The sequence below is a fragment of the Pholis gunnellus genome (genome assembly GCF_910591455.1).
Source record: "Pholis gunnellus genome assembly, chromosome: 19".
NCBI lineage: Eukaryota > Metazoa > Chordata > Actinopteri > Perciformes > Pholidae > Pholis > Pholis gunnellus.
This window is the reverse complement of record NC_136546.1, coordinates 9156567-9177071: the sequence shown is the minus strand read 5'-3', so window position 1 is coordinate 9177071 and position 20505 is coordinate 9156567. Positions and strand designations below refer to the sequence as shown.

At 39.0% G+C, this 20505-nt stretch overlaps 1 protein-coding gene across 1 annotated transcript in view; it reads left to right on the top strand.

Moving 5' to 3' along the window:
- lama2 (laminin, alpha 2) overlaps positions 1–20505 on the top strand; it is a gene marked incomplete at its 5' end in the record, with an annotated part of 161827 nt that overhangs the window by 116810 nt on the left and 24512 nt on the right. Inside the window, 12 exons of the mRNA XM_079180677.1 lie at positions 3403–3565; positions 7244–7322; positions 7412–7543; positions 9080–9196; positions 9518–9681; positions 10520–10658; positions 11810–11912; positions 12792–12908; positions 14376–14558; positions 15717–15871; positions 16359–16502; positions 19770–19903. Coding sequence (XP_079036803.1) covers positions 3403–3565; positions 7244–7322; positions 7412–7543; positions 9080–9196; positions 9518–9681; positions 10520–10658; positions 11810–11912; positions 12792–12908; positions 14376–14558; positions 15717–15871; positions 16359–16502; positions 19770–19903 — 1630 coding nt within the window. The remainder of the gene's footprint in view (positions 1–3402; positions 3566–7243; positions 7323–7411; positions 7544–9079; positions 9197–9517; positions 9682–10519; positions 10659–11809; positions 11913–12791; positions 12909–14375; positions 14559–15716; positions 15872–16358; positions 16503–19769; positions 19904–20505) is intronic.

Sequence of the window (20505 nt, the reverse complement as noted above, 5' to 3'; positions counted from 1 at the left end):
TCTCATCTGGATATTTTTAATTTGTAGATGAAGTTCGCAGGTACGGAAACACACAAGAAATTCTGTTGGCATGAGTCTAATACCATCGTCTACCTGTCGTTAGTGGTGTAACGGACCACTGTTGATCCGTACGGATCCCCCCGCACGGTTCGACACGCATGTTAACCACGGAATAATTACACAGTTTAATGTTAACCACCACAGTGTGAAAAAAAAGTTTTACTGACAGTCGTTATCCCCCAATATTCAGTAAAATATGTGATCAGGACATCGGCATTCATGCCGTTCTTGGCGCGGATCTCTGATAATGTTACATTGTAAACACCCAATCTTTGTTTACATTGACAGGACGGTATATGAACATATGTAGGTTCCGTTCAGTTAGATTATGATGCCTTTCAGGCTCTGTTTAGTGAAAATGAGTATTGGGTGAAGGTAAATTATAATTTATGATGTGTTCAAATGTAATCTGGTAAAACGTAGTGTTGGTGAGAAACTTGAATAAATCCCAAGACTAGCTCTAAGCAGCTTATAATCATCAAAACTACTAATGACAAGATTTGTTTTAGTCAAACGATCGTTTGAAATTTGAGTTTTTATGGAGAAAAAATCACTACAGATGACTATAACAAAGTGAAAGGATAACATTTAGAATTGTTGATGGTTTACTCTGACTTCAGAGCTGTTGAAATGACGTCTGGAGCCTTGTAGACAAGCTGCTATAATCGGACAACAAATCTGTATCTGCCAATATGGATCATCAATGATCGGTAATTAGTATCGGCGGCAAAAAAACAACGCAATCAGGGATCTCTAAAAGTGAATTTGCTCCCTTTTTATGATCCGTTGCAAGACTGCCTGTCGTGCAGTGTGTCCTCTATATTTACTCAGCCTTTCAATATGTGCTCCTTTCAGACTGTCAAGACTAAAAGAATATTTGTATGTTGGTGGAAATAGTTGTTATGTATGAGGAGTCTCTGTAAATTTCAATAATCTCAATCTTTTTCCAATTTAAAATCACTTAACCCTGGACCGCTCTAGTCGAGTCCTTTTTGCAGGTATGAATTTACTTTTAAGTAACTCTCCCTACCCTCACTGATGTCAAGAAAAAGTGCTCTATGTAGAACTCTGTAGTTCAAATAATTAGTTATTTTCATAGCCTTTATGAATTTTTTATGGCTTGGGATGAAAAGAAAGTTACCAAACCAACGCATTCTGACTGACTGTGATGAAACTGTCCTCTCCTTGTTGTTGCTCCTAGCTCTCTGGCCTTCTGCCTAATCACAGTGTGATTAAAGTTGTGTGTGTGTGTGTGTGTGTGTGTGTGTGTGTGCGTGTGTGTGTGTGTGTGTGTGTGTGTGTGTCTGAGAGAGGAAAAGAGAGTGTGTTGTTGCTCACTGGATGATTGAGAGTAGCAATTAGAGCCTTAATTATTGGCTATCACAAACACACACACACAAACTCACTACATATACAAACACCAATGAAGCTGTGCACACATTCATACAACTGTGAACACACACACAGACAGACACACAATGAGGCAATAAAATACTGTACTTTCCTCTCTGTGTGTGTGTCCATGTTTACTAGATACCATAATATGATTCCATCCACGTTTTAAGTGTTTAATTGGCTTTTAAATCCTACTATGTAATTATATAGCTGTGACAGAAACACACACACTCAGACTCCCAGACGCTCATACACACACGTACACATACAAATGCTGCGTGCGCACACATGCAGTACAGCTGTTCATTAGCATGATGGCTTTAGTTCGGTCTTGGCTCTAATCACATCATGTTTACATTTCAAATGATAGGAATTTCTGCATTGCCACAACCACAGATGTACACACCGGCCCACACACAGACACACACACACACACACGCACACAAGCACGCACACACTTCCAAGTTTCGACTTGCTTTAATCATATCACGTTTACATTTCAAATGAGAGAGTAACACACCATCACTGCACTCTGTTTTGTTCCTGAACAGACACACACACACACACACACACACACACACACACACACACACATACATACTCCTCATTAAGTTCCAGCAGTTTTATTCAAATGAGCCTTGGAATGTTTTAGTGCAGTTTCATCATTGATTGGTTTGAGATTTCACTGCCTTTAATTTGATAAAAGCAGGGCAAACATAAAGTCTTGCCAAAATTTCTGGCTTTAAATGGTGTTAAAACAGTTGTGTGTGCGTGATTGTGTGTGTGTCTGACTCTCGGCGTGTGTCTGTGTTTAAATGAGTGAAGATCAAATGGTGTGATTTCTTTTTTTTCTTTTTCTCCGAGCCATAAAGCTCCAACATGACAGCAGAGACTCCATCGGAGCTGTATGTCTGTGTACTGTTTATATAACTTTGTACAATATTAATGTCTCTCTACATACTGCATATTTCTATGTGTACAGATGATTTCTTTCAGTCAACAGTAATATTCTTTTTACAAGACAAGATTGTACCTGTAGATAAATGCATATAGTACAGCTTCTTTGAGAAACTAGCATGGCTGTAGACTCTTAGTTTTGTTATATTATCAATTAATGAAATAACTTTTTTTGTGATAAACCCACAGAAAATGATCACCCAACTCTGCAGCTCTACACAGCTGTTCAGGCTCTTTAGCAAATCATTTTAGTGGTTTATTGTATGGTACACATCTCTAAGACCCATTGCAAACACACACTAAAACAATTTATAAGCGCTGTAAAAAGTATATAATAATAAAGTATAATAATTCATTCATGGATTAACCAATGAACAACAAATAAGTAATTATTTTTACTTTTAGATATTAACTTATTTACAGACTGTGTGGGCTAAAATGCACAAGAAGCCTAATTCTCCTTTACAATAATTGACTCCATATTTACAATTGGGATGCATTAAAATATGCACTAATTAAGATGAGTATATATGATGGAATAGTGGCATTAGAATTTGCTAGAGGCCGCCAGGCTGTAGTTAAGTGCGCTTCTGTAGGGCCTACATTGGACATTGTTGTTTGTACACCTAGCTAATACACTATACAGCATGATAACTATAGCAGATAAAAGTAGTTATAAGCAGAATATTAAGTCATCAAGGTCGATGATGGTTCTTCTGGTAAAGTAATGCTACAATGGAAAAGGCATAATACTAATTAGTATGTGTCTTTAAAGTCCGTAAACAGTAATTAACTGACCAAAACAAATTAAAGTGGAGGGACAGCCACCGTCTAAGAGAAATCACAGACTATTCCTTTAAATGTGAATTCAAATGGTCAACGTACTCCTCAAAACTATATATTAAATGTTCAAATGTTCATATCAAAATACAGAAATGTTCAACACTAACGGCCTTGCTCACAGCAGTCTTCATGCGTGTCTGTGTCCAGACCTCCAGTCGAAGGCTGCCGACTTGAACCAGACTCTCTCGAGGAGAGATGGAACTCCAGAAAAAAGCCTGAAGGAGATGAAGGAGGAGATCCAGGCCATGCTCGCCGAGATGAGAAACCGACAGCTGGGAGGGAAGAAGGGCATCGCCGAGGAAGAGATGGAGTATGAACACACTCTCTCACTCACCATCTCACACACACACACACAGATCATGTGTCTTTCTCCCTCACACAAGAAAGAGAACGATTTTGAAAAACTTTGCAAAAACAGACTTTGCGCACACACATTTCTGAGCATGCACACATGCATGATAACAGGCAGATAGGTGTACATTTCTTGACGAAGAGAGTGAAAATATGCAGAGAATACTAGAGTCTAGTGACAGGAAATTACTGAGCATCTTTGCTCTTGAGCACTTTCTTTGCTGTAAATGAGTTTTTTGTTTCCTTTGTTTAAGTCTTGTTGGTTGATTTGAGATTTATAGTTTGCATGGAACCAGACTTTTTTCAGCTGTTTAGTTTTTTTCTATTTCATTATTTAGTTTTCCCTCATACCTGTATGCTAATCATTCACCTTGTGTGTCTTGGATTGCATTCGTCCCTGCTGGGATTCAATCCCGCTTTTCCAACTTTTTACTTTTTACTCGTTCTGCAGGGTGTTTCCCCGCTGAAGTTTTCTTTCACTGAACTTGCACAATCAGAGACATAGAGAAAGAGGAGAAGACAGAAGTGGAATATGCATAAATTTGTCAATACAGAAAAAACTCCCCCTGCATATAGAAATTCAAATTGTATTTTTAGCTTGCAGCAACAAATATGTTTTTATTATTTTGAGAGCATACCAGGAATACAAACGAACAAGAAAAAATGCCAGGTAACAATGGCCACAGTCATTAAATACAAAGCAGTTTTCAAATGTTCAAAAAGGGAATATATTCAGCAATGTGCTCTATATTGGACAAAACACACGAGTCCTGTCGCTATATTTTAGTCTCTTCAGTTGTAATGTGGCATTTTTCTAAATCAGCTTCTTATTTTTAGATATCTGGATGTGTTTCTCTAGTGTTCCATGAAACCAATGGCTTCTGTTAATGTATTTACATTTTGAGAATTAGGCAACAAACCTGGATGCCTCAAGTGATGAGGTGAAATTAGTGAAAACGCAGTAACACACCACAGTGTTTGCTAAATGGTTAGCTGTGAAGGGCAATGAATTCTTTTCATTCTTTGATTTCTTTATTCCCATATATTTGTTGAAACAGGAGACATCAGGAGTACACATCTTCCATTGAGCAGATATTTGATCGCTGCATGTCCCGAAGCCACGACTTTCTGCCGATGTTTTAGCAAAGTGTTTCTCACTGTTTTCGCTGCTTCTTTCTCTCTCTCTCTCAAGGTACTTGATGGAATTGTTAGTCTACTCTCTTCATCACTCCTTTCTCCCCCTCTTTCCGTCTGTCTCTTTCGGCAGTCAATGTTGATGAGGTCGATGAGTTAATTAAAAGTACTGTATCGCCGTAGGGGTAGAAACAGAGAGAGGAATACAAAGAGTGTGTAGTGAGAAGGAAAGTCACAGAGGGAGAGGAGAACAACTGACAGATAGACAGAGAGTTGTAGTGGGAGAGAATATGAGAATAAGAGAGACAAAGTGTAATTGGCTCTGCCACTGAAGGACTTGTCTGCGGTTGATTATTTGACTGAACCCTGAGATTTCAACCGGAGCAGCAGAGAAAACACACAAAGCATCAATAAATGATAAAGGGATGCTTCAGCAAAATGAACAAAGCTAGCACAGTTATAGTACACAAGTTTAATATGTTTCCGTATTTTTAGTATGTCACTAGTCTGCAAACGTAACTTTTCATTCACATACTGTATAGTTCAATATTTAAATGTTGTAATAGTCAGTTGGATCATAGTTAAACACGCCTCCCATTTGTTTTTACTTATATAAATATATTCTGTTTTCCTTGCGCTTCGTCCCCACAGGGTTCATTAAAGTTTCATAAAATCCAGTCGTTACCTTGCATGTATCTCCTAAACTGTGTGAAATTGTCCTCCGAGTGGTGTCAACTGGAGGACACTAGCTCCTTGTTGTGTTAATTAATGCTGAAGGTGAAAAATAAGGCTCATTAAGGGACGCTGGCAAACATATGCTTATTAATTGTTTTAAATACCTCCAAAGTGAGAAGGCTTTCTCTCGAAATTCTTGTCAAAGCAAAGTGTAATGACAAAAACTGTGGTGAACTAAAAGCTGCATTAGAAATCTTGATGGGCAGGTCAATTGAAGTGAAGCCTGCGAGAAAGTTCAGACATTCAAAATTAATTTTTTCACTGCAACATTTTCCTAACAGCAGTGTACTTGAGGGCTGGCTCATGCTAGCACAGATACGACATGTCATCCGACCACGTCTGAAGGTGGTGTGAAAGGCCGACATAATGCTCGGTGAATGTTTACCGTTCTACATGAGGCTTTTCTCCCCAAGAGTTTGTCTCTTTCTGCCCCCCGTGGAAACACGGAGATCCGCATGAACCCTATTTATTGCAATACAACTCTAATCTCTAAAAGGACAAGCTCGCTCTCAGTAAATTCATCTTTGAAGTGCCAACACAGCCTGCGATACAGACAGGGGCGAAATGTAATAATGATTCAAATCTGAGTATAATGGCACACATTTTCAGACCGTCTCTCCCAGAAGATGTTCATAGTTTTGGATGTTTCTGTAACTGTTCGACCACCAAACAAACACTTCTGATGGTAGAATCCATAAAGGTGCTAAATTGCGAATTCAAAGCATATGTGTGATTGAGGGATTGGCTCCACACGGCTCTCAACACGACCACGGCTGAGCTGGTGGTTAGCAGCTAACGGTTCAACAGCAGCAGCAACAACAACAGCAACAGTCCTGACAGAGCTAACAGTGTTTACCTGAGTGGGAACCAGAGTTGTGGGGTACACTTCCTATCAGCTGTAACCGCAGTATGAGCACATTGCGATAAGCTAGCCAGTCGGGCACGCACACTGGGACTCGCATGTGTGCCAGGGCAGACCGACCGCATAAACGAAGCACAGAGAAGCTCGGATTCCAACACACCGAGTAAGACTTAATGTCCTGCCCAGGAAGACATTACTCCACTATGTCTTTACATAGGAAATAGTTGTTTACTATATTTCAGGTGAACACAGCAAAGCTGTGAATAATTGATGAAATGCCCCTTTAACAAAGCTTGATGACTGTTTGAAGTGTCTGTACTCTCTTAATAGTTGAATTGTCAGCACTGGTTGTCTGTTGCTTTAAACTGAGTGGATATAATGCAAAGTTATGTCTTAAGATGTCTTCATCACACACACACACACACACACACACACACTGAAAAGGTCCACGTTTGCGGTGTTTACGTTTTAGTTGTGCTATAGTGTCGTTCTCTGCTCGTTTTATCACTTTGCTTTCATTGCTACGGCATGCCATGCTGTGGTGAACATTAGCACGTGTTGCTCCAACCGTCCACAAACACATTAGTGTGACGATATTTGCAACGTTTTACACTGCCACGATTTAATCCAACTTAGCCTGAGGGATCAATAGAAGAAAATGTGTAATTTCATTCCAGCATTTCAACATTCGGTCATATGGAGTGATTATTGTCTTCACACTAGCAGAGGCTCTGCCACACATCACAATAACGCTCCTCTTCTTTCCTCTCCTCTTTGAATTGTTGCGTTCACATACACTAACTTATTCCACCCATCAACGTTAGCAAGCTGTGAACAACACTGAGTTAAATCACCAAAATATAAATGTAAATATACTAATCGCTCCCTTTTTTTTTCTTCTTCCAGCCTAGCAGAGGAGTTGTATCAGAAAGTCAAGAGATTATTTGGCGACCCCCATCAGGCCACAGAAGACCTAAAAGCAGAGGTAATTATAGCTTCTAATCTTTGCTCTTTTGTCTTCGATTTCCCTAAATTAATGACATTAACGTAATGCTTCCCCTTCTGCTTCGCCAGATAAAAGAGAAGCTCTCAGACCATGAGGGGAAGCTGCAGGATGCCCAGGACCTACTCCACTCAGCCCAGGGAAAGACGAGACAGGCTGGCGCACTGGCCGAACAAAACCAAGCTAACCTCACAGCCCTGGAGGTGCAGTTACACACAAACTCCTACACGGTCGGCCGGACACACGTCAACATACACGTTTTAAATACACAAACATCTTGAATGCTTTATCATTTCCATACTCCTGACCACTCTTTTGTCAATCATGTGTCGTCTTATTAACTACTATTCAAATGATTTACTGATTCAATTCTGTCATGTTAGATTTTTACTGTGGCAAGCAAAGGATAGACGGATAAAAGCTTTTTGTGCTGAAGAATGACAGAGACGTTAACAGGCATCAGTGTTGGATTCCTCTGATCTACAGAGTAATCTTGAACTGATTTCTTTTTAAAGAGAGAAACGACAATTGTCACCAGTTTCTGAGGTGAAGCTAAAATATAAATGACCAAGTTTTGAATAAAAGACTTAATATGAAAAAGGATTCTTATGTGAATATAATCCATGTGAGTTGACTGACTTATGTCACATTAGCTTTTGAAATGAGTACCAACTGTTTAAAGAAAGAATAATCATAAAAAGCGGGCCATCTAACCATCTATTCAACTCACTACTTATTCTTATTTTCCTTTTAAGCCTTTTTGATGGTGATTCATCATCAAGTAAAGCTCACAGGCAGCACAGATTCCTAACAGAGCAAAACATCAAGCCTTTATTGGGATGATTATTGTACATGTCCTAGAGGAAGCGTTCTGCAGTGATCCCACACACATACAGTACACGCTCTATCTTTCTCATTCTTTATATCTGTCTTTGTGTCTCCCTGACCCTGGAGTGTTTTTCTCTTATTAAGAAAAGCTTTATTCACTGAAGAAAGTGGTATATGCACTCTGTACACCGGGGTTCATACTTTTATTTAAAGAAATCATCAATTGTGTGTCCCTCGTGTCCTCTAACTGCTGTTATTAAAGTCAATAACTGTAAATCATTTTTTACCATGTGAAGGTTTTCTTTAGACCTAGTCTGTAGAATAAATAATAATTTCCTTATTCATTATTGTGGGAAATTACATTTTAGAATTGTTCAGGCTAGACTTCATCAAACTGACCAGAAACACGATAACATCCACACAGACTCTGAGTCAGACTCTTCTATACTTCTGGTTTGCATCCAAGCATCGATTTATTACGGATTCAAAACTCAATTAAATGATGTGCAAATAAACAGACTGGACCACATAGACAAATAATTAATTGATCAAGAGAAAAATAATCTATTTTGAGATGTGTTTCAGTCATTTTCCAGTTTCTCAAGTGTTTTGATTGTCAGCCTTTCGTTGTCTCATGTCGTAATAAATTGGAGATCTCACGGTTTTTGGATCGTTGGTCAGACAAACAAACAATTTGGTGGCATCACCTGAAGCTTTAGGACATTGTAATGGGAATTTTTCACAATTACTTGACATATTATAAACCAAACAATCAATTGATGAAATGAAGAATTCACATAATGGGCAGATTAATTGGTAATGAAAAAAAAACGTTTTTTGCAGCCCTAATGTTCATATGTTGGCACATTATTGTCTCGTGCAGCTGTTGATCCTGGTTTGTTTTTTTGCAGAGAAAGCGCTCTGCAGTGAGCGGGGTGAAACAGGAAGCACAGGAGGTCCTTGGAGAAGGAGAACGTCTTCTGGATGAAGCAAACCAGCTTTCTGACAACATCAACAAGGAGATAGAGGTACTAATGTCCACCGAGTGGAAACCTGTAGAACCCTTGTAACTCTGTAAGTCAGTCACCTCATTAGTCCGCTGTTGAATAATCTGCCGGAGACCAACTTTGTGTAGGAGTCGGAGAATATCTCTCTGAGTTTTGACTTTGTCTCTTTTCTTCCTTCTATTCAATAATTGTAATGGCATCAAATACATTATTACTACCTATAATAATTAGCATGGATATTACCATGGACATGGCAATTTGGCAGCAATAAATGCACAGAAAGTGATTTGAATGTGTCCGTCAACAAGCAAAGTCAGCTGAGCCTCTGCCTTCTGTCTGTAGGACCTGGAGGAGATGGGTAGAGAGCTGGATCCTCTTCATGACCAGCTGGATGATAAAGTCAGTCACCTCACCAGTGGTTTAAGTGATGGCAGCCTGGCTGATCACGTCCACGACGCAGAGGAGCACGCCAAGCAGCTGAACGAATCTGCTGCTATTTTGGATGGGTAAATACAAAGACATTACCACACTAATGTGTATGTTCACACCGGTGTAAAGCATATGGGGCCTAGACGGGGCTGAAACTATTAGATTTATAATCTGGTAGATTATAATCATAGAGCCTTCCATTATCTGTAGCCGCTTATCCCACTCAGGGTTGTGGGGGTGCTCGAGCCGACCCCGGCTGACATTGGGCGACAGTCACACCTATACGGGCAATTTAGAGTCATGAATTAACCTAAACTGTGTATCTTAGTACTGTGAGAGGAAGACGGAGAACCTGGAGAAAACTCACGCTGACACAAAGACAACATGCAAACTCCACACAGGAGGGCAGGCCAGCCCGGGATTGAACCCCGGCCCCTCTTACTGTGAGGCAACGGTGTTAACCGTAGATTTTCCTCCTACATTTAAGTATCTCAAAATGTTTTCGAATGTTAACCCCCCCCCCTCCGCCCTTATACGCAGTCATAGGTTACAGTTTGTCAACTAAGATTTGTTTTTTTCCTCTTTCATGTCCATGTACTTATAATTGATTAGCTTTGGTGCTTGACTGGACTTCACTTTGGGCTTCTGTAACGCGCAATGGGCAAATGACGATTGATTGATTGAGAAAAATAACATTTTAAAGACAATAATTAAATTATTACAATTATTATTATTATTGCCTCCCAAGAAGCAAAGGTGTCAATGCTGAACTATTTTTAGAAGAACATACATGAGTTAACACTGGTAAATGGTGTGTCTCAGGAGTTGCCTTCATTTAGGTTTTCATTACTTAAAATGTGAATAACAAATTCACAGCTGTTTCTCTCTTTTTGTCCTCTCTCTCTCTCTTCACAGTATTTTGGCTGAAGCTAAAAATCTCTCCTTCAACGCAACAGCTGCCTTCAAGGCCTATAGCAACATTAAAGCAAACGTCGATGCAGCGGAGAAGGAGGCGAAGGCAGCCAAACAGAGGGCAAGTGAGGCACTTGCACTGGTAAGCAGACGCGTATACCGACACGCAGAGAAACACGTGCACACACTTTCTTCACACAATTTCTTGCTTCTATTCAGAAAGCTGATTTCTTCAGGGTTTAATGATATTCCCGTTGTTTTCGTTATGTTATCAATTCCCTTTCCATGTTTTCCAATACTTTCATCAAAAGCTGAACTGTATATGTATATTTAAACTATATGTAATCTACCTCACATTCAGGTACTTCATACATACTGTCAATATTAATGCATGCATTCTACGTATCCAGCCTATGAAAGTGTACTCTCAGCACAAGAGGATGGTCTGTTTGTGTTCAGGCGTGTCTGTGTGTGTGTGTTTGTTGGTGTGTGTCTTGCATGCAGTAACAGTAATGTAAGCTTGGGCTCTCCATTAGTCATGGCTGAGAGATCAAAGCACTTCTCTGTCTCTCTTCTTCCTTCTTTTTTCTTCCCCTCTCCCTCATTCATTATCATGACCACACACACCTAAAATCTCTCCTGTCCTTCCTTTTGCCTTCTTTTATTTCCTAATTTATTCATTTTTTTTTCCCTGTTCTTGTTCTTGTTTCAAATACTTTTTTTGTTGGTTACATTCCTCGTCTTTGATTTTCTTTCCCCCCTTTATTCTATCATGGTTTATTTTCCTTTTTTAATTATTTTCCTTTGTTCTGTGTGCCAACACTTTAGCCTTTTCTTTTCTTCCCATGTTTGCATTTTTTTTGTATTTCTTTTTCTTTTTACGCCCCTCTGTAAATGGCCGAAGGAGAAAGGGCTAAAAAAGGAGGCAAAAATACAAAGAAAGAAGGGGTTGAAGTTGGAGGATGAATTTAAGTCTGCTGAATGCGTTTCTTAGAATATCATTTAGCAATGCAAAGTAGCCGTGCTTTGATCCTACAGAAAGGTAGTATGCAGATTACGTACCATGTGTTTTAAATGTGTGGGATCTAAATTATTGTGGAAGCATTTTAGTGAAGGCTTGTTAAGTCACAGATTTTGTACTCTCTTTCTCTCTCTGTGTGTGTGTGTGTGTGTGTGTGTGTGTGTGTGTGTGTGTGTGTGTGTGTGTGTGTGTGTGTGTGTGTGTGTGTGTGTGTGTGTGTGTGTGTGTGTGTGTGTGTGTGTGTGTGTGTGTGTGTGTGTGTGTGTGTGTAGGCTTTAGATCCTGAGGTCCCAGTAAAGGAAGCAGCTCAAAGTGCCCTTCAGAAGAGCCACAGACTGCTAAACCAAGCTAAACAACTTCAAAATGATGTCAAAGGTGTGTGTGTGTGTACAATATGTTGCATACAGAACATAATATATACACACATATATATATATATATATAATCTTATGTGTATATTTAACATTGCACGTAATTAAAAAAAAAAGTATCAATTGTAATCCCGGATTGATACACTATTGAGAAAATATCGCGATAGTAAGCTCTATTGATATTTTTTCACAGCCTCCTTGCATAGATAATTAGTCTTTTTGTAAAACATACTGTTAAATTGTATTTACTGTTTGTCCACCGTACACAATGTTATCTTGCTAGCATAACGTTAGCTTTCCTGCTCATTGCTGAGCCAAAGGGTTCTATTAGCTTTATGTACGATCTCCTGTTGTCAAGTCCTATCTAAGATTCGTTCTATGTACTAGAGTAGTGAACAAGGTTTCCATTACGTAGGAACTTTATGGGATGGTAGTGATTGTTCCAGCTCTGAGCAAACCCTGAGAAGTTATCAGGGAAACTGAGTGATGGCTTATAAAAATCAATCTTTGGTAGAATTAGGTAGAAGCAGGTCATTGCCTCTCAAGGTGTCAATAATGAGGAAGGAATGGACTTCACGGAGGCAACCGTCCAACGAGCAGCAGACTCCCCCGTCCAACATTAGTTCCTGATAATAGACACCTCGTCGGGCATCACCCTTGCGTAGTCTTTAAATGGATTACAGTTTTATCATATTAGTGTACACAAGTCTTAAACAGTTTAACTGATGTCAATGTCACTCTTCGTGTGCCTCTATGATTTCCTGTCAGTCACTCTTCCCATTAGGGAGCTGAGGGATGTGGTTTTATTAGTAAGCAGCCATGGCTTCAAATCAAACCATCATCATCATTGTGTGTGTGTGTGTGTGTGTGTGTGTGTGTGTAGAGAATGCAGACGGTGTGGCGGGGCTGAAGGGCAGAGTTAAAGCAGCGAGAGACAAAACCAAAGACCTGCTGAAAGCTGTCAACGGAACCATGGCAACGCTCAACGCGATCCCCAATGGTATGACTGCACAAATACACAGTGTGTGTGTGTGTGTGTGTGTGTGTGTGTGTGTGTGAGATAAAGACAGAGTGGATCAATATCGCTGTGCCGATAGAGGTCAGTTGCTCTGGTAAACTTGACACATGTCAGTACTCACAGACGCACAGAAATACACTGCAGTGATAGTGAGGTTGTTGAGCCACAGTGATGCACATGGTTGCTTTTGGATCAACACGCAGAAAACCTTTAAATGCAGCTACTACCAAGTGTAAAATGGGATGACCCAGGGGTTAACACAGCTTATTTAATTCTAATTCAAATCCATGTGAGTGAGTGAACGCAATACCATTCCATGTCACGGTCAGATCGCTAGAAACTAAATGGTTATCAGTCTGATTTTCACAGGATCTACCAGACCTGGTAACAAATGTCAGCAAGGATTATCCGCTGACGTGATGGTTTTAGAGTTTCAATCATAAACACCTTGATCCTCTAACACACAGAATAAGGTTGGTATTCATGGCTGTAAATCTACAGGACTCTGAACAAAAAACGTGATATGAAGAGTCATTCTAGGGGCAGGGTTCACTATCTAATAAAGACGACCTTTTACTGAGATTAAGTGACCTTTATACACTCTCTGTACTACAAGTTGCCAATGTCAGCTATGTTTCAGGATTCAGCATGATAGTCTTAGCTATGGTGTTAAACAAATGATAAAAACAACATTGCAAAATTGTCTAGTGTGCGTAGATTAAATATATAACAAACGAAAACTGAAGATACAGTATATTCCACACTACGTACCAATATAATAAACCATAAACTGTACTGATCTGAACACTATACTATTTTGTTAATATACAGAAAAAACTATGGAAATGTAGAAATTATTTTTGTTTTGTGTCAACTAATGGCAATCAAACTGCGACTCTAAAAACCTGTTTTTGATTATGTGATTCTCTGCCAAAAACATGTTTTAAATATTTCCAATTATGAGTAGCTTTGCTATTTCTGTTGTACGTTAGGGCAATAATAAGAGTTTCGAGAAATGTTGGACCTGTGACAAAACTTAGATGTGTGTGTGAGTGTGTGCAATTCCAGTTCAAAATTGTTTAGAATTACAAAAGTTGGATTATACTGCTGCATTTGATCCACTTCCTGCCTCCAAATGTGACCCAGGACCTGTCTTCTGTTGTTGTTTGTAAACCAAACAAAGCACAAACAACCAAAATGTATCCATGAGTTCTTGTCCCAATATAAAATCAAACAATATAATCAGCTCAGGTTTAAGGTCACACTGAAAAATTCAAACTCCATAAGTATAATAACATCATATTCACAGTTTGACTGGACATTATTTATCATTAGCAGCACAACGTATCACAAAAACCCATCCACTGGTCCCAACTCAGTAATGCTATGCCACTGATGAATGTAATTTGTAAAGCTTGTGTGTTTCTGTTCGTTACATTCTTTTGACAGACACAGCAGCTAAGCTAGCAGCCACAAAGGCTGTAGCAGCAGACGCTAACGCCACGGCCATAGACGTCCTGGAGCGTCTTGGGGATTTGAACCTGCAACTCCATGGCCTACAGAGGAACTACACCGAGCTGGAGGACACTGTCAATGCAGCCAACCAGATGATCCAGGACCCAGAAAAAAACAGTAAAGTTCTTCACTATTGGCTAGCTACATAATAACATTATAATCAGAAATCATTGTTTTTTTGAATATTCCAGTTAACATTTTGAGGGCTCGTTCAGCATTGATAAAGACTTTCTTTTTGATTGGTTAATTCAATATTAACCATTTGGATAAAGTCACTAAGAACTATAACGATAATGATTTGCTATTGAACTTATTTTGTATGAAAAAATGTGTTTCTTTCCTGTTTATCCATTACTCACTTCATTCGATGTTTTACCTCCTAAACATTGTAGTTTCACAAACAAAGTAATAACTAAAACTTGAAACTCAGTACCTAGTGAAAGATTTTTAAAGGCGGCTTTTACATCCTTTGACTTTTCGGGCGTTATATGTATTTGTCATACATTGGTGAAATCAACCAAAAACTGACATTTGGTCTTTGTGTCTCTCTCTCTCTCTTTTCAATCCCCACAGCCATCAGTATGTATATTTAAATTACCTTAGTATAAGCACTTATTCTTATAAGTGGTGCACCAATACTATGCTGTAATTACCAAATAATGATGAGAGTAATGTTTACTACCTGCCAGCACATATTTCTAGGCATTTGTTGGCTTTCCTTGTGAAATAATTTGTCGGGACATTTTCAATCACCACTAAAACAGCATTGTTTAATGGGGTGTTGCCAGATCAATGACAACATGATCTGATTTCAACAACAGTATCGGTGCACCACCCATTAGTTTTATGATCATCTTTAATAGCTGTACAGTAAACAGTAGTTGCTTCTAATAATGCCTCCGTTCCGTTCTACCCGGCTCCGCTCGAGCATGACAGCTCTGCGCACTGCAAAGCATGGAACTCTCTCTTTTTATTTCCATCTCTCTTTCTTAATTTCTGTGTTTTTCAGTTTCCAGCCTAAATTTTTATTTTAAATGGTATAAAAGAAAGGTTCTCTTTGAATGCTGAGCTACACTAATGGTTCGACTCTCGCTGCCTTCTCCAGCTTTCACGCTTGTCCACCATATTTCTCCTCCTCCTTTGAGTAATATTGGTGATTTCCGCAGCTGCCATCATTTCATGCTGTCTCAGCTCTAATGCACTGTGTAGTATTTATGATAACGGCTACTGTACTGCTCGGTATCACTACTCTACTTTTTATCTCTCACCCCTCAGTCCACGCTGCAGGAGCTAAAGTGAAGGATTTAGAAGATGAAGCTGACAGGCTCTTGGAGAAGCTGCAGCCAATCAAAAAGCTGCAGGACAATTTAAGGCGAAACATCTCGCAAATCAAGGAACTGATCAACCAAGCTAGGAAACAAGCAAACTCAGTAAGTTGTCTACACACTGTCCAGCTGTCAGCCTTCAATACTTCAAGAGAGTTTAAGTGTATGATGACACAATCATGTCCTCAACAACAGTTTTACAATCATTTATTCAGATTTCACGGTCATAAATATCTGTTAACTCACCTTGTATTACATTGTATTGTATAATAAAGTTAATAAATGTATGCAATTATTTTTTGTGTATTATTTATGCAAGTGCAGTTAAACGTTGTTTTACTTTGTTAAAGATAAAAGTGGCCATCCATTCTTCTTTTCTCTCCAAACCGTGTTTTCCATTACAGTAATTTAAGGCTTCTTTTTACGACCTTTTGTACCAAATACTTGATTTTAATGTCTGTTGTCTTCGCGTTAGAAAAAGTCAGTTTCGATCACAAAGCCAATGTTTGAAAATTACAAAAAGGTTTCCGACAACAATTTGAAAGATGTGGATATTTTTCTTGATTTCTCTTCTTTTTCTTCCTCTTTCCAGATTAAAGTGTCCGTGTCATCAGGTGGTGACTGTCTCCGTAGTTATCGCCCTGATATCAGGAAAGGGAGGTACAACACCATCATCCTTAATGTTAAAACCACCACACCTGATAACCTGCTCTTCTACCTGGGATCAGCCAAATATGTAAGTATGCGATTTACTGAATATATAGCACAAATTAGGACAAATACCCCAAAATTGTCTGTTAGGAAATATGTCATTGTCAAAATGCTTTACCATTGTATGCTCAGTCTCATTGATTTGTAGATATTTTTTGGAGGCTCAACTATAACCAGAGCAGTAATATGACTGGAGTTTAGCCGAACCAGAGGGCTGTCAGGAGTTGGTCCTCACAAATATAGATTAGATAGATAGATAGATAGATAGATAGATAGATAGATAGATAGATAGATAGATAGATAGATAGATAGATAGATAGATAGATAGATGTATACTTTATTCATCCCCAGGGGGAAATTTGTTTGTAGCAAAACTTACCAAAGTTACCAAAACTTTACTTTAACTGTGATCTATCATCTATGTACAGTAGAGACATAAAGCTATCGATCAGAGTTATATTTGCATGATACTACAATGATAATAACATTAAGTCTGTTTGGTTAACTAATCTGTTTGGCTCTGGGGGAAATAATGATCAAACTTTGTCTATATGACTCAGTATCATTGCTAACAAAATAGAAAATCCAGTTGACACTTTCAAATTGTTTAAATGTTTCATATTAAAGCATTAATCATGTTTAATCCAATGTTGTGGAGTATTTATCATACTTCAAAATGTTCCAAAAGTGTGCACCCACACAAACGCACTCAGAAGTATAGATGCACAGAGAGAAGCACACACACACACACACTCCCAAAGTGATTTGTCTAATATGAGAATAATTAATTCTTCTTGACACATACTCACTAACACCCTTATAAACATAGCACACTGCTGTTTCAAGGTACCACTGATAATCCCTAAGTGTGCGTGTGTTTTATGCATATATATGTGTGTGTCCTAAGGAGCAGCAGCAATTAACAACAAGTTTATGTTGCTATCTGCTTTAGCCTGATTTCCCCTGAGAAATCACTGCTTTGCTTCATCTGACTGGGAAGTCTTGATGCAAGCGTGTGTGTGTGTGTGTGTGTGTGTGTGTGTCTCTCACTAATATTCTCTAATAGGGAAGAATTCAGTATGAATAGTAATGCTCTGTTTGTGTGTGTGTGTTTGCGCGCGCACCTCCACCATTTCACTAATAGTGTGTTGTGCCAGTTGAATAATAACGATGCTGCCCTGTGATCTGTGCTAATGAATAATCGTCATTACCCTGGAGAGACTAGAAAGATAAGTGTGTGTAGTTATGTGTGCGTATATGTGTCATTTGTGTCTTCAAATGTGACTCCCTAATAATCTCTAATTGTGCATAATACTATATGAATAATAATGTCTGTGTGTGAATGTGTACTTCAAAGACAATATCCAGATGAGAGCATATGCAAAAAATTCTCTTTATTAATTTTTTTTGGCTCATACATAAGTAACACGACCGTTAATCAAAATACAGCAAGATCCTGCGAAAATTCACTCGTAGAGCCAGATGGAGGAAACGTCAGTCTTTGCACCCAGAGTCTGTAGACCAGAGCTAGGTGTGAAGTCGCTCCACCATTCACTCATTCACGATTCCCTAAATTATAGTAAGTAATCGCAATTGACATTTTTGGGTACCTATTAATCATCATCATTTCGCATCTCTGCCGACAGTGTTGCATAACTCGAGTTCTCTCATCTCAAATGCAAGAGTCGCATGCAGAGAAAACAAGAAATGATTATGTGTTTTATTTATTGCATTATTTGAAGTAAATGTTGCACAATCCATTCTTTGCTTATCTGGACACAGACTGTAATCACACCTGATGGCCAGAGGTGTGTCTGATGACCTCTGTTTGAGACGTGTGAGGTCTGATGATCAGTATGCATATCTTGCCTGAATACAAACTTAAACTTGTCATGTTTAATCCTCTATCTGATTGCAGAGCAGTCATTTATAATGCTCATTGTTGTCGGACTGAAGAGCTAGGAGACAACCGGGGGGTTAAAATGGGATTTGGCATGTAGGGGGAACCCTAACAAGCCAATCCACACACATAGAAAGTGTTTTTAGAAGCGCTATTTAACTTCCGTCACTCACATGTCTCGGGGAACAAATAGGCTTCCTTCAATAAAATGTATCACCACAGTTGGGGGTTAAAACCGCAATTACTTTCTCGGAGACCCCCCCCCCATTCTTTTACACTTTTAAGTCTATTTTTATCACGTCTAGTAATGCGTGACCTTCATATACAGCTGCTTAAATCACGCAAATATCCTGTTGGTATATGTGTGTTGTGTTTCACCACAGGCAGGTTCTCCTCACTCCCTACGGTGGGCGAGGAAATATAATCAATGAGCCAATACATGCTACTGTAGATTTGTTGATTTCTGGGTTTACAGAAGACTGAGTCTTCCTCACGTCTCGCTTACGTTTCGCATCCAGTGGTTATTCCAGTATGATCTGTGGGTGTATTGGTGCAGCGGGGCCAAATTACTGTGGGGCGACATTACTTTCTGATTTGTTGAGTGAGTATCTCGATGCCAGAAGCTGGAAGGAACAACCACACTGCAGCACAAAAAATGAACTCACTTGACATCCTAATGTATGAAACTGCCATCAGATATATTTACTTATTAATAGAAGGTGCCAGAACGCCGCTCTTGATCGTTGAGGCCCACTTTAAGCCCCCCGGCGGCAACTAAATGAAACTTTGATTGTGAGTAGTGGGCAAATTTACTGCTGACAAAACTACTTTGACCAGCTTTTCAGCCCAACTCCAATTCAATTTCTCATTTGTGCAATGACCACCATCACAAAGTGTTGGATTGCTTCAGAAATGTCCTCCATGTTATTTTCCCGATAGCATTTAAAGCGTAACTTCCCTGATTTGACACATGTAAGACAGTGATTTTGAACCTCCGTATAGGGACTTAAAGTCAGGACATTGAATCCGTCTTTTTCAGGACCCCCAACTTAATAGCAGTGCAACACAAAATTCATGGAGTACCCGTTAAATACATTTGAAAAACCCACCCTAGATATAATAGATACAGTACATCTGTATATGATGGCCTTGTGATGGCCAATTACATGTTTCACTAAAGTAATGTGGTTTAAAATTAGAAGATACAATACAACAAACCTACATAACAAAGAGATTGTCTTTATTTCTCTCTCCTCCTCCTCTCTCCTTCCTTTCTCACTTCAATTCCTCGTTGACATGATGACTTATTACAAGCAATATACTGCACAATGCCATATTTCAAAAAACAGATGATATACAGTACATTGAGCATATGTCTTCTGTGTGTCTCAGGTTGATTTCCTTGCCTTAGAGATGCGTAAGGGGAAGGTGAATTTCCTCTGGGACGTGGGTTCAGGTGTGGGGAGGGTGGAATATCCTCATCACACCATCCATGATGGGAACTGGCACAGAATAGAAGCGTCTCGGTAAGAAGTTAGCACACACACATACATGCACGTGCTTGGTGTCTCTGACACAACACTGACTTCCAACACAAATAGTCACGTCTAATGTTTCACCTTGAAAAACAAGGAATGTTTAATGATGATAATCTGCTCTTGCACCTACATTATAGTCAGACATACACACATATGCTTAACATGCACCCACAAACTGAACTTACAACGTTACAAATTGGCATTTCAAAGGAGCTCAATTGTAGAGCAGGTACATGCAAATGTATAGCACATACTGTATCTCCAGGTCCCACTCTGACAAACATCAGCAACATATTAGTACAAAACAGACACAGTATTTATTTATCAATGAATATTTACACTTACTGATTCAAAAGATTTTAGGAAGCCCTTTTCCTTTGCAAACTCTCCGGACTTCAATGTTTTTAAATATTATGACTTTTTTTTATTATTATTTTGTGCACTGATGTTCGATATCAAACATTTAAGAAAAGGACTAATATATATACCTAACCTTCACTACAACTTAATCCAAACAACAACAACCGATCAGCAAACATAACCCAACAACCACAGGACATCATTTCATTCATGCTGCGGTGGGAAACATG